The 15,539-nt window shown below is 39.4% G+C and overlaps 1 protein-coding gene across 2 annotated transcripts; it reads right to left on the reverse strand.

Moving 5' to 3' along the window:
• Nucleotides 1–3,280: 3,280 nt before the first annotated feature.
• SRSF7 (serine and arginine rich splicing factor 7) lies at nt 3,281–8,857 on the reverse strand. 2 transcript variants are annotated; one of them, XM_063443622.1, is made up of 8 exons: nt 8,749–8,857; nt 7,258–7,438; nt 6,801–6,980; nt 5,623–5,697; nt 4,865–4,966; nt 4,564–4,611; nt 4,057–4,089; nt 3,281–3,831 (listed from the first exon to the last, which is right to left on the reverse strand). In XM_063443622.1, exons 1-8 carry the CDS (start codon nt 8,774–8,776, stop codon nt 3,756–3,758), a joined length of 723 nt encoding a protein of 240 aa, XP_063299692.1. In that variant the 5' UTR covers nt 8,777–8,857; the 3' UTR covers nt 3,281–3,755. The 2 variants fall into 2 exon arrangements, with proteins under 2 accessions (XP_063299692.1, XP_063299693.1); XM_063443623.1 differs by having other exon boundaries at nt 3,282–3,831; nt 6,828–6,980.
• Between the last annotated feature and the right edge of the window lie 6,682 nt (nt 8,858–15,539).

Here is a 15,539-nt window from a genome sequence, read left to right on the forward strand (position 1 = left end):
CCAAGTTCTGAACGAAAGCAAAACCTAGAATTTGCATGTTTGTCCCACAGTAATTTAAGGGTCTCATTTTAACTGTCCTCATACGGATTAGAAAGATCGTGTAAATGACAGAAAGGACTTTAGTTTAATATCCTAACACAACACTACATGTGAATAAAATGTACTAAATAGGTTTAATAAATCAACGCATTTTTTTTTTATGATAATATATACACATTCAGTACAACTAAATGAAAATAACTCAAAATAGATTCCTATATCAGCCCTGATTGTAAAATGCGTAGTAGGTCTAGGATCTACTTCAATTTTTTTGTAGTTAAAGCTAACCCTATACCAACGATACCCCTTACTCAATGCTTACACTAACTCCATACCTACCCTAACTTTACCATTAACCCTACACTATCCCTGTTGTAGAATTATTAAAACCTTTATTAAATTTCCCCATTAACTTCATTATATGACAGATTTTCCTAACAGCATTTAGAATATTAGCAAGAGAATGCATTTTCTAGAAGGATATGAGTAACACCGGAATTGTCAAGTTCCTGTAATATGTAACAATGTATGCCATAGTTAGATCATGAGAACTGAACTAATGAAATGTCCATTCACTAAAAAAGCCTTGAAACTGACCTCGAACCTAACATCACTAACTACTCAAAATGGCGCCTAAAGCCCCCCTCCCATCGAGTAAAGCCTCTTGCTAGCAAGATGGCGCCTGGGCCATCGTGTCCACACCCGTGTCCAAGATGACGCCACCTCTCGGTGGGAGGTCATGTAGCCGGCCACTTAACACTGAAGCCAATTAATAATATTGATGGGTGGGTATTGACATAGCCACTTAACACCTAACCCAATTAATGATGTTTGTTTGTTGTTATCTTGATATTCTATGATGATGTAATTTTGCTCTTATAAGGGTCTGCGAGCCCGCTTTTTAACCAGATGCCATTAAATTTTCTCGAAGTTCTTTTAACCTGAACTCCATGTGTCAGTGTGAACTTACTTCTGCGTATACGCAATTTAATCATCTCAGATTTGGACAGGAACAGATAGTCATTCAAACATCCCTAACCCCAAAATCCTGCATTAACCATTACCTTTCCCTACTCAAAGACTATCCCTACCCTTAAATCTAACCCTAACCCTAACCCCAGCACTAACTCTTTCTACAGAAACCCTCTGCTAATATAAAGTCTAATATCAGAAGGTAGGTTTTCTAGATAAAACAGTAGAGAATGATCAGTGACCGCCATCTACTGGCCATTTTCATAATGACATTCTATGTTTGCTCCTGCATATATCTATGATATACATCTATCTGCTTGATCTATTCAGAGACTGCCCATGTCAATTTAACTCTGATAGCATCTTCTTTTATGTAAATACTGAAAATTGCGCACAAGTGTCACAAACTGTACAGTTAGAGTAAACAGAAAACTAACAAACCTCCATGTTTGATATAAAGACTCCTTTATCTTTAGCTAATTATCCCCAGGTGTCCTGTGCTCGTATCCCAGGACACAGTATCCTTGGATATTACAAGGTAATATCTCCTCCTCCCTGTACACTTCAAACAAAGATTTGTACATCACCAGGTATAGTTATAACTAATAAATTATAGCAATTTTGTAACAGATAGTGGGTTCTTTTGATATGCTTACTAAGTGGGGATGTAGGCATATGGTAAATTATAAACTGCTACAACATCCATAGCAGAGATGACATGGTTGTAACGTCACACTTTTAATTGGTGCAAACTAGTGATCTTTCTTCTAACCGCCAAAAACTGTTGTATCGCCTTGATAGTATGACGTGAGGGACAAAATCTGGTATGTAATATTGTGATTCCACTATGCCATATGTCTATATATAATACGTATGGGGTTTATTTTTATATAGCTCTGGATCTTTGAGAGATGAGATCATTGACCTGAGGCTGGGGATGTTCGTAACCAGCAATGGCTGGCTCACTAGTTGTAGGAAACCCTGTGACACGCAATGACGTCACAAACTAATAATATCTTCCTTTTTGCCTACTGTAATAGTGGGCTTGGGTAGCAACTAGTGTAAGTCTGGTTGCAGTGTTAACTTCCGGTCCCGCCAAGATGTCTGCCCACTGGAACGCACTACCGCGTTCCAGCGAACAAGAACGGAACAAGCAGAGCAGCCCCAGAAACTGGAGACCCAGAAGAAGAAAGGTAGGAAGCAAGAAAAACACCCTATAATAATTTCCTCCAACAGGAGGACTCCACACACATGGATTCCAATAAAACTGCCACAAGGGGGAGGGGGGAATTGAATGCCCCAATTTATAGGGGTAAAGCCAAATAAAAGTGGAATTTTTAAGGAGATCCAACTGCATAAATTACCTTATAGCAGTGTTTCCCTCAGAACACCAATTGAAATCCCACGCAGCAGTTCAGCATTTACACTGAACCTGACCCAGTTAGTCCTGCTCATGCAGGCTGTTTACTGGGTCTTTCAAATGAAGAGAGGCTGAACTTCATTTGGAAAGAACCCACGACAAACGTAGGAAGGTGGCCAAAAAAAGAAAACGTTTTAAGTCCTGTAGAATCGGCTAAGGACAGGAAAAAAGACTGGTGTAAAGGGAGGAGGGACTCTTTATACCTATCAGTCTAATTAACTCCTGTCCTGTGACTGCTAAGGGAGGAGCTACCCATAAGTGATGATGCCATGATTAGCCAGGAAAATCCTGTTTACACACGGTGAATGTTTATAAACACAAGAAGTGAAAAAACCCTTATTTGCATGGATCTAATGATGATTTTTAATTTTGATATCATGTTCTTGTTTTTTATATCCTCTATACTTCTGTATATTATGAAGCAATGACTTATTTTGTCTGATTATGTTTACCCTTCATATATTTTGACTAGACCAGGGATAGGCAACCTTCGGCACTTCAGATGTTGTGGACTACTTTCCCCATAATGCTAGCAAAGCATCACGGTAGGTGCAGTCCAAAACATTTGGAGTGCCGACGGTTGCCTATGCCTGGACTAAACAATTAGAATGAACATATACAAGCTGTTTTTGACATGAAGAGCAGTTCCACAGAGTAGAGCATATGTCCAGCGTGCCGAACTTTGGACACGACTGCTTTTAGTTCAAGTTTAGCGGATAAGCATTCCTCTGTTGACTGTTGCAGGTATTTGATAGATTTAAGCCAGGAGACACTTTAATGGAAACTGTTTATTTCAGACAATGCTGAATGCCCAAGTTTTTAAACATCTGCAAAAAATGCTGAATAATCAAGTTTAAACACATCTGCAAAAAAAAAAAAAAAAAAAAAAACAGTAAAAGCTCTGTGGGCAAAAATCTCCAATACTCTGGTATAGGATAAGTGACAGGAGCAATGTTCTTACCAGAATGAAAAAAAAATCCATGAAAAAAGGGTGCAAACACTCTGGAAGAGCAAGGACACCGTAAATACAGCAAAATCTGCATCAAGCATGTAACTTCTACAGGCAGATACATTAAAATATTTAATTCATGCAGCTTGGTCATAGTCTCCTGCAAGCTTTGACAAGCCACACATTCATTAACAATTACACTTTAATCCCAAGATACAAAAAGGCTTCACTTTCAGATGAAGGTATAACATACGTTGTACACTAGCCTATTGAAGTGAATTAACAAAGTTTAAAATAAACCCAAATTGTCCAAGGCAGAATTCTAACAAGGAGAATGAATGTATTAACAAATTCCTTTCAAAACAATCATGCCATCTATCCATTCCTTTCTGGACTAATGCTCCTCTGGGGGCTTCTGGATGGTGAGCGACTGCAAGACACTATGACATCACTAAAGGAAAAAGCCAGAAAAAAAAGTTAACACTTTATACAGTAAAAGAAACTCAATACTCATTCCACTTGTGTCAGAGCAAAGTAGATGGTCTAGCAATAGTGTGACCAACAAGTCTTTGAACAAATTCTGTTTGTTCTTTTGACAGGTGCTCTGATACACGACCACCACTTCAAAAGCCAACCTTTGAGCACTAGAGATACAAGTGGAAACTATTCAACTTACCTTCGTTTTGGAGATGCAGACCTTGATTTTGAGCTGCAGAAAGACAAATATGAGCACTGTTTAGAAGAGATTGCCACTTTCTAGCACATACAGCAACTTGTTAGTACATGTTTAAAGTAAATGCATTACCTAGCATAGCAAAAACAGTGCCTGTAACAACCATGTTTACAGTTAGAGTATTGCAGTAGACTAGTTCTATTAGACCAGAACTGTGCAACAAGTCAATTTAAATACTCCCAATTATCTAGTCACTACAGTATAGATATGGTGCAGAAAAAACAAACAAACAATTTTGCTCCAGAGAAGCCAAATGTATCTATAGAGGGGAGCATGGTTGATGCAGAAATGTGCATGTTGCTTGAGAGCTTGTGACACTGTCCATGAGCAGTCCTGCTATGCATTGTGCAGCAATTCAAGTTCTCCTGCAGTTGATTTAGAGCATGATTAGAAGGTTCTTAAGACAACCATTAAGTTTAATAGTTCCAGCAACAGCTGGTCTTTTCTTACCGGCTTCTGGGACGTGACACAGACCTAGATCTTGACCTGGATCTTGACCTGCAGATTAAAAAAAAAAAAAACGTGGTTTAGTTTAACAGTTCCAAGTTTACAAAAAAGCTAGAGGAGAGCTACAAAAAGGTAACTGGTAAACTGAAACTACAGAACCGTTTCCCAACATTACCAAAAGGGTAGTTCCTTCTTGGTAGATATTTAGCTTGGCGAGTTATACTATTAGAGTACAAGCTCATGATAGTGCAGTTACTATTCCTACTGACATACCACCTAGGTAGGGTTATACATTTTACATTACCTTGATCTTTTAACAGACACAGATCTGGATCTGCGTGGGGTACCAGATCTTGATCGACGTGGTGTCACTGATCTTGATCGTCGAGGGGTAGCAGACCTGGATCTTAGGAGGCAAAGAAAAAGAATCAGATAAGCCATGCTGGTTTATTATTGCCGCTGAATACCCTCTGTAGAGTGCAGTGTCATTCACACTCAAGTCCCTTAATACCCATATGTAAATAGCAAGAAAGATTTAAATAAAACTATTTGTCAAAAGCATAGAAGCCAACAGTTCTGTATCCTATGTCACAGACTTCCCATATTAAAGTTAGTGTTAAGACTGCTTAAGTTTCCCATCTCCTGTTAAGTCACTCATTTGTGATTGAAGTTCAGCAAAACATACAACTAAAATATACATTGTACTAAACTTTAGAGACTCATTAACAGCAAGTTTTTATGCACCTAGGGCTGCATAAACAGAAGGGGTTTAAAATCCTAGTGGACAGAATTGGGAGGTCAGACTTCAGGGGAGTGATTTATACACCAGAATTTCATTACAATAGTTGCTCGAGTTCTTACAATGTCCTTGTAAAATACTAAGTAAAGTAAGTTTTAGACTCTCCCTTCATGACAGGGGCAGACACCGTTTGGACTGGTCAGGCAATAATATTTAAAGCTGCATATGTTCAATGCCTGAGTTATTGGAACAGACATGCTCACAAAAGATCTTCAATTTAAAAAGTTGAGTCAATGACTGCACAAGTCATTAATAAAGCTCACCTTCTGCCACGGCTCCTGCTTCTTGAACGAGAATATCTCCTTCCTCGGGATCTTGAGTGAGAGCGAGACCGAGACCTAAGTAGATGAAAAGGAGTTATTTTGGATCAATGACACCACAGTAACTATTATGAATGAGACCTTTAGCAGTGACTATCAGGAAACCTACATCTTGAACAGAGCTACCTAGGAGAAACTGGTTAAAGCAATTTACAGTAGCAGTAAAAGCAATTTCAGTTAAGACACTATAATTTGTATGTAAAATAAACCTTGCAAGTCTGCAGGTCGACCCTCTTTGGCCCAAGGTCTAGAAGATCTAGACGGTCTAGAAGGATCTACCAGCCGATCGCTGCATCTATTGTAGTTGTTCTTCAATCTAACGACGACCAAACTGACAGCCATATGAGCCAGGTGAGGCTTGATTGACGCATGAAGGTTTTTCTAGGTGGGAATGTGGTCAATCGGTTCTTTTCAAAACCAGAGGGGAGCCTCAATTGTATGCCAATTTTACTGATACGGCGATCACAGTAGACCATAGATTTGCTGGCCTCTACAGAATCTTAAAGGTGGTTCTAGATGTAGAAGGCTTGAGGGGATCTGGCCTCTTATGCTGATCACCTCAAGGTCTAGCAGAATCATAAAGTCGGATTTGCAAGGCGCCTCAGCATGAAATCTTAAGGCTCGTGCCATTCTGAATCAAGGCGACTGACTCAAACGAAGAAACCTGTAAGGTTTTGACCAGGTTGATTATTAATATTTTAAACATGTGAAAGTTATTACACAAGCCATAAAGCACCAGAACAAGAAAGCAGCAGTCCACAATGATTAACTTTCGCTGCTACACTAACAAGCCTGCTATTGCAAACACTGCAGGAAACAGTGCTTCAATTAAACATGGTCTTATATTGTTCTGGTGCTCTCCTTTTGTATTTTCTATGTCTGGTTTCACATGCATTGAACAGCGGCCTCCAAGCTTTTATGAAGATAATGTGTCCATAGTCTTTATAAGACTCTCGTCTGGGTATCAAGATTAAAATATGTAGTGTTTAAAGTTTGCAGGATTTTAAACACTGACCCAAACAAACTTTAAGGACTGCTGCTTTTAAAAAAGCCACACCACACTTCAAAGATACCATGTTAAGACACACAAGCCAAGAACACTAGTTCATTTAGGCCAATACCTGCTACCCCTTCTGCGCCTGCTATACCTCTGGCAATCATATGCATAATGACCCTTTTCACCGCACTCATAACAACGATCACTGGGGTCAAACGGACGTCTTGCTGGTGGCCTATCATATCGCGATCGTCGGGGCATGCCTGTCGATAACTCAACGCGAACTCTGGATCCACAGATTACCCTTTAGGGAAAAAAAAAAGTAAAAAAGTCAAGACAATAAAATTTTGCATAAAGGCTAGCCATATTGGACCACAAAAAAAAAATCTAGGGTATAGCAGGAAACAAGCTTTCTAATACCAAGAGTAGAAGGAATGCTTCCCCTGATTTAGACGGGACAGTGTTCTCATTACCAAGAGTATTCAATTAAGATTTTTATACACTCCAGAAAGTATGTTCTAGTTAGACACTCAAGGGGTAATAGACAGTGATTAGTACAAGTTACAGAACAGGATACGTACTTTCCGTCCAGTCCTCGAACAGCATCTTCAGCGTCTCTTGTGTCCTCAAACTCAACAAAAGCAAATCCAGGTGGGTTCCTTGCTATCCACACTGTACGCAGGGGACCATAGTAACTAAATGCACGCTCAAGCTCCCCTTTTCCTGCACCAGTTCCAAGGTTCCCAACATACACTTTTGCTTCTAAAAAAAAAAAAAAAAGAGAGATGTAAAGCTTGTTAGAAGGCAAACAGAATTAGTGTAGGCCTGTTTAGACTTACAGAATTACCCTTACAGTTTCAAAGTAAATTCAACTATAGCACTTTGTTTTAAGTGTATCAGTTCACTCTAAGGTTTGGCAACAAGCAAGTTTACTATAAAAAACAAAAAAAAGCGTGAATTGTCAGACATTAAGCGTTAATTTAGGCAACACAAGTCAAAATTGAAAAAATGTCCAGTAGTTTTCTAGAGGCTGCAGTTTAATGCAAGCCACTTCAGCAATTAAATTTGTAAACCAGCTTTTACTAAAGTGTAAAGTGCTTATTGTTGAAAGAGAGAGTCAACAAGCCAATACTATACACTGGAGGAAGTATGCTGTGAACATAGCTTGCAACACAACATACACACAAGTCGATAGACACAGTCAAGTGCAGAGATGCAAGCTAGAGTTCTCTTAAAAGAAAAAATTATACCATCACACCACATAATTTACAGATGCAGACCCCAGGCAAATTGTCAAGCCATACTTATCTAGCTCACAAAGTCAGGCATTCCTGGCACCATCGCCACTAAGAGTACATGGAGTGTTCCTTTACAATATCACACATACAATTTAAATCAACCAGACCCACTCCATGCATAGAAAGTAATTCCCATAACCATTTTTTTCCATAGGCCCCAGCATGCAGTGTGTAGACAAGGTATTACAAGCCGGTCCCTGCTGCCCACCAACAGACCAAATCTCAGTATCTCCATTGAATGAGGGGAAATGCAGCAATCCTTGATTCAATGCAGGCCCCGGTTTGGGATACACTGAGGCAGAGTAACTAGTTGTGCGGCCAGCAGAGCAATCAGACACCAATAATCCACACCGGCACTCATTTATATACCTACACACGGCCCAATAGGCTGAGGGCAAGCGTGTTAGAGGCCGGCAGAGCCAGGGCCGCCATGCTGGGTTACTATGACTCCGCACAACAACCCGGGGAGAGATGGCCGCGATCGGGGCCGCAGCGTGGAGCACAGCCGGAGTGCTGCTCACAGGGCCCGGCCTCCAGCATGGGATGCGCGGGCGCCATTACTCCACACTCCACACACAAAGCCGCAGGCACGTGACGCGCCCGATGCACAAAATGGCGGCCACACACACCAAACCCGCGCCATCACCCGCTGGAGCGCAGGGAGAAACCCAGCAACCGGCAGCCACCCGCTCAGAGTGCGACGTCGACATACAGCCACACGAAAACGCGCTGCTATAAAAAAAAAAAAAAGAAGCCATCCATGAATCCACTTACCGCCTCCGTACCGCCCGTAGCGAGACATCCTGCACAATGCTCTCTAACCCCCCGACGGAAACTGAAGCACGCTTGCGCAGAGCGTCGCCTTTTATAAGGGAGTTCACGCTGAACATGTACGACGCGTATGTCGATTGGTTCTGAGCGAGTGACGTCACCTTGCTAACGCCCCCTTTAGGGAGGGGGAGCGGGAATGTTCGTTTGTTGCCATAGTTATTGCTCCCCGCCATCTCTTGTGTTTGTAGGCGCCTTCACAGGAATGTGTCCTTCCATTATGGAGACACTCTGCCTGGCTGCTTTATTGTTATACAGTGATAATGGTCTCCTATATGTTACCATTATACTTGAAAACCAAACATTTTATATCTATATAAGTTATATATATAAGTCTGTTATATAGAAGTATGTGGTGTCTTGGAAATATACAGACTAAGAATACACTAATAAAAAAACAAAACAACATATAATAAACTAAAGAAATGAGCATGTGATAGCATATTGAAATTTAAACGTTCCTGGTAGGATTTACCACTGCTGGGTCATGGAAAAAAAGAGCCTTAGATGCAAAAATGCAGGACATTTACTGACAAAATAAAATTAAATCTGTTTTTTTACATTTTTATTATTAATGGTTTATTACGCACATTTTTTTATTTAAACTTTTTTTCATTATACCAGGGAAAAATTACATAAATTCTGTTTAGGGTGGGAATACTGATATATAAATGACATTCAACAGTAATAATAGACAAGCACGTCAAGACATTGTGCACATGTGAATGCGATTCAGAAAGATATACTTATTTTTTCTTCTTAGGTAAAAAGAAAAAAACAACATAAAATAAAAGAACCAGTATAAACAAACCACTGAAAATATTAGGCAACAATTTACATCCAGTTGCAACATACTAAAGTATAAAATAACCAAAGTGTAAAAGAGAAGAGAGGTGAGTTTGAAGGTTTTCTAGAAAGGAGGCCAAACGTTTTAGGCCTTTTTAGTCAAGTAAATTATGGAATCTGAGGTTCATTCAATGGAACCTGAAGCATGAACCATGTGGTGGTTTCTAGATTTTTTTTATGCTTAAATGTATTTAGGCATTTAGCGAGGAGATGTATAGGCCTTAAATATGGAAGAAATATTTTACTTTCTGCTTAGCGTTAGTAATGGTTTGTTGCCATTCTATAAGGAATAAAAAGGCTAGCTTGTCACAAAACTATTGTAGGAGAGGTGGACTCGTCATCCAGGTATGGAGGAATTTTCCCCTGCCTGGCTATGGCTGATACTATGATGTCCTTATTGAATTAAAAGAGTTCCCATCATGAACAGAAATGCAACAACAATGTTGCCTCATTGAAAAGAGCACGGCGTTTTTATATTGCTGTTTATAATGCTATGGCGTATACTCTGCTTACCTGGTCCTGTAATGAAGTTGGGTAAAACAGTGTACCCCATGATTTAGGTTTAGACAATTAGTATTAAAGGGTCTGTGGTTTCTTTAGTGTTTTGGGGGATTTAGGATTAACTGCCCTGATACTACGACCCCCCCAAGCTTAACCTAAAGCTAACTTCTTTCCAACCAAATATCCTCATTCAGGGTATTTTCTACACTTTCCAATCACAATAGTCTTAGTGATTTGTAATAATACAAATTCCTTTTTAGGCCCCACATGCATAAAATAAAATGGCTTTTTGGTGTTGCAGATCTTGTCCTTTGGAAAAAATAGTCCAGCTTTCAATAAATGTACTTGCAAAAATCATGTAAATGTATTTAGCTGATCAGTCTGTCTCCGGGCAAGATTTGGTTGAAGCCTAGTATCCATTTCATGTTCAGTAAATATGCAAGTCCTATATTTTACATAGTATTTGCATGTCAAATGACTGATTTTAACCTGAATAGATCAAGCTGAATGCTATTAATGGGACAATGAAGGCCCACCAATGGCATTAAAACTGACATAAACTATGAGGTTTGTTCACTAAGCAACAATTTTTTATCTGGATGGAGAAAATTCAGTAAAAATTAATGCATTTTGCCATTAGTAAATAGGAGTTACTAAATTTACAAATGTTGTCCGTCTGTAACAAGCCTGTGCTTAGTTAATAAGCCCTATAGTTCAGATTAGTTTTAATTATATATTTTAGCCTTCCCTGTCCCATTGTAACTGCATTTGAAACTCTCTAGTTTCCTGTATCTGCCATTTTGGTTAAAGATTATGCTGCAATATTTATATACCAGCTCTGTTTCAGCCACACACCCCAGAATGCATTGAGATCTTAGTGTAAATTGTGGAGATTTTGCAAATTATCTGGCAAACACATCATAATACAAGCACATGACCACACTGCATTTTGTTTATTTAATAAAATCATAAGTATAGGGATTTTATTTGCTCTTGTATGCATACAGGATGTGTTCCCACGAATGGAAAATCTACTGTGGTGTGTTTAACATGTGCAGAACCTTCTCCTGCCTGTTTCATACTAGTATCAGTTTCACTTTCAGAGAAAACTACAAATCCAAAGCATCACGGGTATTGCTGACAGGAAGTGGCGTCACGAGAGGTGTGCACATGTTACATGTGGATCTGGACTGATAGCTGTGGAGTTAGGTGCTGTATGTATATTTGATTGTATGCAAAGCTTTGCCTGCAGTGGGAATGTTGCTCGGGGCTTAGAATTTAACTGCATCACTGTGTGTCTGGGGGATTACATTAGCCAGGTGGGCGACCATTTCAGTTTAATATAAAAGATTGACTGACTATGGGCTGAAATGTCTCCAATTTTTAATTCATTATAAAATTAACGTATTAAAAGTAATAAAGTTCCCTTCAAAGTATGTTTAAATGCTCTTTTTAGTGCAACTTCTTTTTCTTCCATACCTCCCAAGTGTTATTATTTAGGAGGGATAGTCCCATTTTTGGGCCCAAATTTCTCTGTCCCACTTTTCTGTCATAGTGTTCCTCTTTTCTGGGAGCTCCATATTTTTGGTTTGTTTTAGTGTATAGCAGAGCTCCTCAGCAATGATACTCACAGTAATGTGTCTCTAAACTACTGTAAATGTGTTTAGAAATCACACTGTATAAATAACAAACTTCGCTCTTGCTCAAAATTACATCTTAGTTGCATTGATTATTATTAGATGAAGTTTATTTTTGGTGACAGATCTGTTTTCAGCATCTTTTATTGATATCTTATTAATGCACTGTCAGTGTAAGGCCCAATGAATGGGTTGTAAATACACCATGGATTGTCTCTTTAATGTTAATGGCAATATAGTTATCTAGCATGCTACAGATTTATTAGTAATGTATATTGTCTATAGAACTGCGTATTTACTACCTCGTTCTTATGTTTTTCTTTGCAGAAAGTAGCGGCAGTCTAAACAGCAAACTATTAAACTTTTTTGATCATTTTTAAGGTAAGATATGGGTTATAACATCTTTAGGAAACTATTTGCGTGTAGACCTGTCACTGTTATGTGTGTTGCATATTCCAGGGTTTGTTAACCCCTTAAGGACACATGACATGTGACATGTCATGATTCCCTTTTATTCCAGAAGTTTGGTCCTTAAGGGGTTAAAGGGAAACTATAGTGCCAGGAAAACAAAGTTGTTTTCCTGGCACTATAGCTCCCTTTGTGTCACTTGCCTTATTCCAGCGCCGATGTCCCTCTGTGTTGGTTAGGACTCCGCCTCCGCTCCTCCCTCATTGACGTTAGTCAGAAGACTTAATGCGCATGCGTGGTAATGGCCTCACTCGCATTAGTACTTCCCCCAATAGGAAAGCCTGTATAATGCTTTCCTATGGGATTTAACGTGACGCTGGATAGCCTCATGGATAGCGTGAGGACATCCAGCGTCAGTTAGGTGACCAAAAGTCACCTAACCATCCGGAAGTCCCTATAGTGGCTGTCAAATATGGTTATTACAGTTTATTAAAAACTGCAATATTACCTTTCCAGTGTTAAGGGACCTTGGATAGTGCACTCAATGAGCTGAAGTGGTCTGGGTGCCTGTTGTGTCCCTTTAAACTCTGGTATACCAAATGGTGAATTAAAACAACCAAACTTTTCGGCTCATCTATTGCATTCAAAGAATATTGGGAGTTGGAGTGCATAAACATCTGAGGGCTAGTGTCTGGCGTACTCAGTGCTAACATTTAAGGTTCATGGGTGAGCCTGTTATAGATGTGGTAAATAAAACACCCTGAAACTGCCATTTGTATTCTCATGCATGGATGCAAAACTGGGCTCCATTTGGCAAGACTGTACTGATCCTGCTAATGTCTGCAGACATTGCTAGTTTTTGCACGTTTGATTTACATTCCCCTTGAGTGATTACTGAAAGGTGTGGGAGTTAAAATTCTCTGCCTTTTTCGGATTAATATATAAGGAAAAGTAATCTCTGTTTTACCTTTTTGTTGTTATTCGGACTTTTTATTGAGAAACATAGAAGTTTGTTGTTTACAGAAAGTCGTGCAGTGGAATATAGAATCATGCATGCAGCCTTCTAAAGCTGCAACTATTTGAGATTATTAAATAATATTAAAGTTAAATCATAGGAGTGCTCAATGCAAAACTATCTTGTTAAAGTACTGCACTTGTTGCAGAGAGTCTGAGTAGAGAAATATGAAAACTGCAAACCCCATTCTTCAGCCATAATATTGTTAAATGTAAATATAAAAAGTGAATAATAACTGGGTTATTAAAAAAGAAAAAAAAAAGTATGAATTGCTGCAAATTCAAAGTGAAATTCCAAATTCTTGGTCCCATTTATCTGAAATTGATTTTTTTTCTCAAGACAGCTGTTTTCAGTTAAACTAATTCTTTTTTTTTTGTTCTGTTTTCTTTTGTTAGTCCAGTATGTTGAGTGAGTAACCCAAAATATGTTAATTTCATTTAAGTAACTCAGAATGAATTGACATACAATGCCTGGTATTTGTGTATAGAAATGGTGATAAATCCTTTTTATAGCTTTTTCTCCTCCCATCTATTTTGCTCTACATGTTAACGAATGAAAATTGCAATGTATTTGCAATATTTGTTGCACCTATCCTCTTATAGATTTTGTTTTGTACCAAAGCTTGATTAAGAGGATTGTTTTAAATCCTCCCCCATTCTTCTTGATTCTTGGTACTACATGAGCTGCACTCTTTGTTTTCTCTAACATTTAACAATTGAAGCCTCAGAGACTGCATTTGTAAATTGAGGCATACGGTTTGTATTTAAACACTGGTATACACTACATCCATGGCATTAATGTGGGCATTTCCCAACGAGGACAACCGTATGTATGACTCTAAACAAGCATTTCACATTTTTGCCATTTACTCCAAACACCATAACCACTTTGGTGATTTTAATTGGTCGTGGTGCCTAGAGTTTGTATGAAAGCAAACTGCTGCACATACAGAGATTAACCCCTCTGCATCAAACCCTGGCAGGGACCCAGGTATGGAAGCAAACCGCTACAAATCATGTGCTTCATTATTGGGAAGCTGGAGTAGGGTACTCCTGGCATCATAACTACTACAGTGGGCTGTGTAGTGGTTATAAAGCTTGGAGTAACCTTCTAAGGCAGCAGATGGGCAGCTTGGGAATTAAGGATTCATTAAGCTTGATTGTAGGCCACATCACAGGAAGTGAGGCGTTAAATGCCAAATCCTTTATTTTGCACAAAACAGCACATTTTAGTCATATTTAGGTGTTCATTCATTAAACCCCAAATTGCAGTGAACTGTATACCTCACTGCAACATTTAGGCAAAAATAGCTGTGATTTTAGTGGAGTGGGAGAGATTTAAAAAAACAAAAACATTTTTTTTTTAATGCAGCTGATGTATTTTTGCCTTAGTTTTGTCAATCTTTATTTTTGTTGTGCATATAAATAGTGACATACGTACTTGCAATGCCAAGACCGCATAGACCGGTAATTAAGCATCATACATAGTAATAAAAAGACAGGGCAGATGTATACGATGCACGTTTTTAGAAAGATAAGCAAAGTTAATTTGAAACAGGTGAAGTCATAGTGTCTAGCAGGTAGGCTGAATCAACTTGTCATCATTATGCGAGGCTTGAAGAGCACGTTAGAATACATTCCCTGTGCTGTCAGCAACATGTTTAAAAAAATAAAACACTTATCTAAAGTAAACTAGGCACAAATGTCTGGATGTGTAATGTAAGATGCTTCAGACATGAGTGCTAGTAGGAATATCAACTGTTTTAAACATGCTAAACATTATTACAGAATAGTAAACCACTGGGCCCAAATATAGTGCTGCATCATGGCAAGAAAGATAAACAATATTAATGGCAGCTGAATAGGAATAGCCTGTGAGACCTATGGCTAACTGGAGTGTTAGACCCATAGCAGGTAACTGTCACCCTTAGCCGATGCCCATTGTTGGGGGCAGTTGTAACCAGCTGGAGAGCCGGTGACGGTAGTGTAATGGGAGCACAGGAGGTCGGATTCTCCGCCCCAGGCCATCTCTTTAAGGGAATAGCCGGAGACTTTGGTGGTGCTGGTCTTCTTCTTGCGTGGTCAATGCTTCGGTGCACAACCCATTGGGGTCCGCAGCCTGGGTGGGCTAGTATGATTACCGCTAGGTGCTTTTGGAGTCCCTGTGTTTGGTGCAGGCCTGACCCCTCCATGCTCTTCTTCTCTTTGCTCATCCGCTGGAGGCAGGTGTGGAGTGGCGGCGAGTTTTGCTTCCAGCTTAGCCCAGAAGTGTGCAAAGATTTCCTCCAACCTCTGGACAGAGCCCGCAGTTGAGCCATGCAGGGTCCGTTT

This window comes from Pelobates fuscus, chromosome 2 (genome assembly GCF_036172605.1).
Source record: "Pelobates fuscus isolate aPelFus1 chromosome 2, aPelFus1.pri, whole genome shotgun sequence".
NCBI classification, from domain to species: domain Eukaryota; kingdom Metazoa; phylum Chordata; class Amphibia; order Anura; family Pelobatidae; genus Pelobates; species Pelobates fuscus.

Bases quoted from the DNA above. Each gene is read 5' to 3' on its own strand.
- SRSF7 (XM_063443622.1), bottom strand. From the start codon at position 8,776: ATGTCTCGCTACGGGCGGTACGGAGGCG. The intron at 4,090-4,563 runs GTAAGAAAAGAC...GTCTTTCTGCAG, and splicing joins GTGTCACGTCCCAGAAGCCG to CTCAAAATCAAGGTCTGCAT. The intron at 3,832-4,056 runs GTAAGTTGAATA...TTTTTCCTTTAG, and splicing joins TCTGCATCTCCAAAACGAAG to TGATGTCATAGTGTCTTGCA.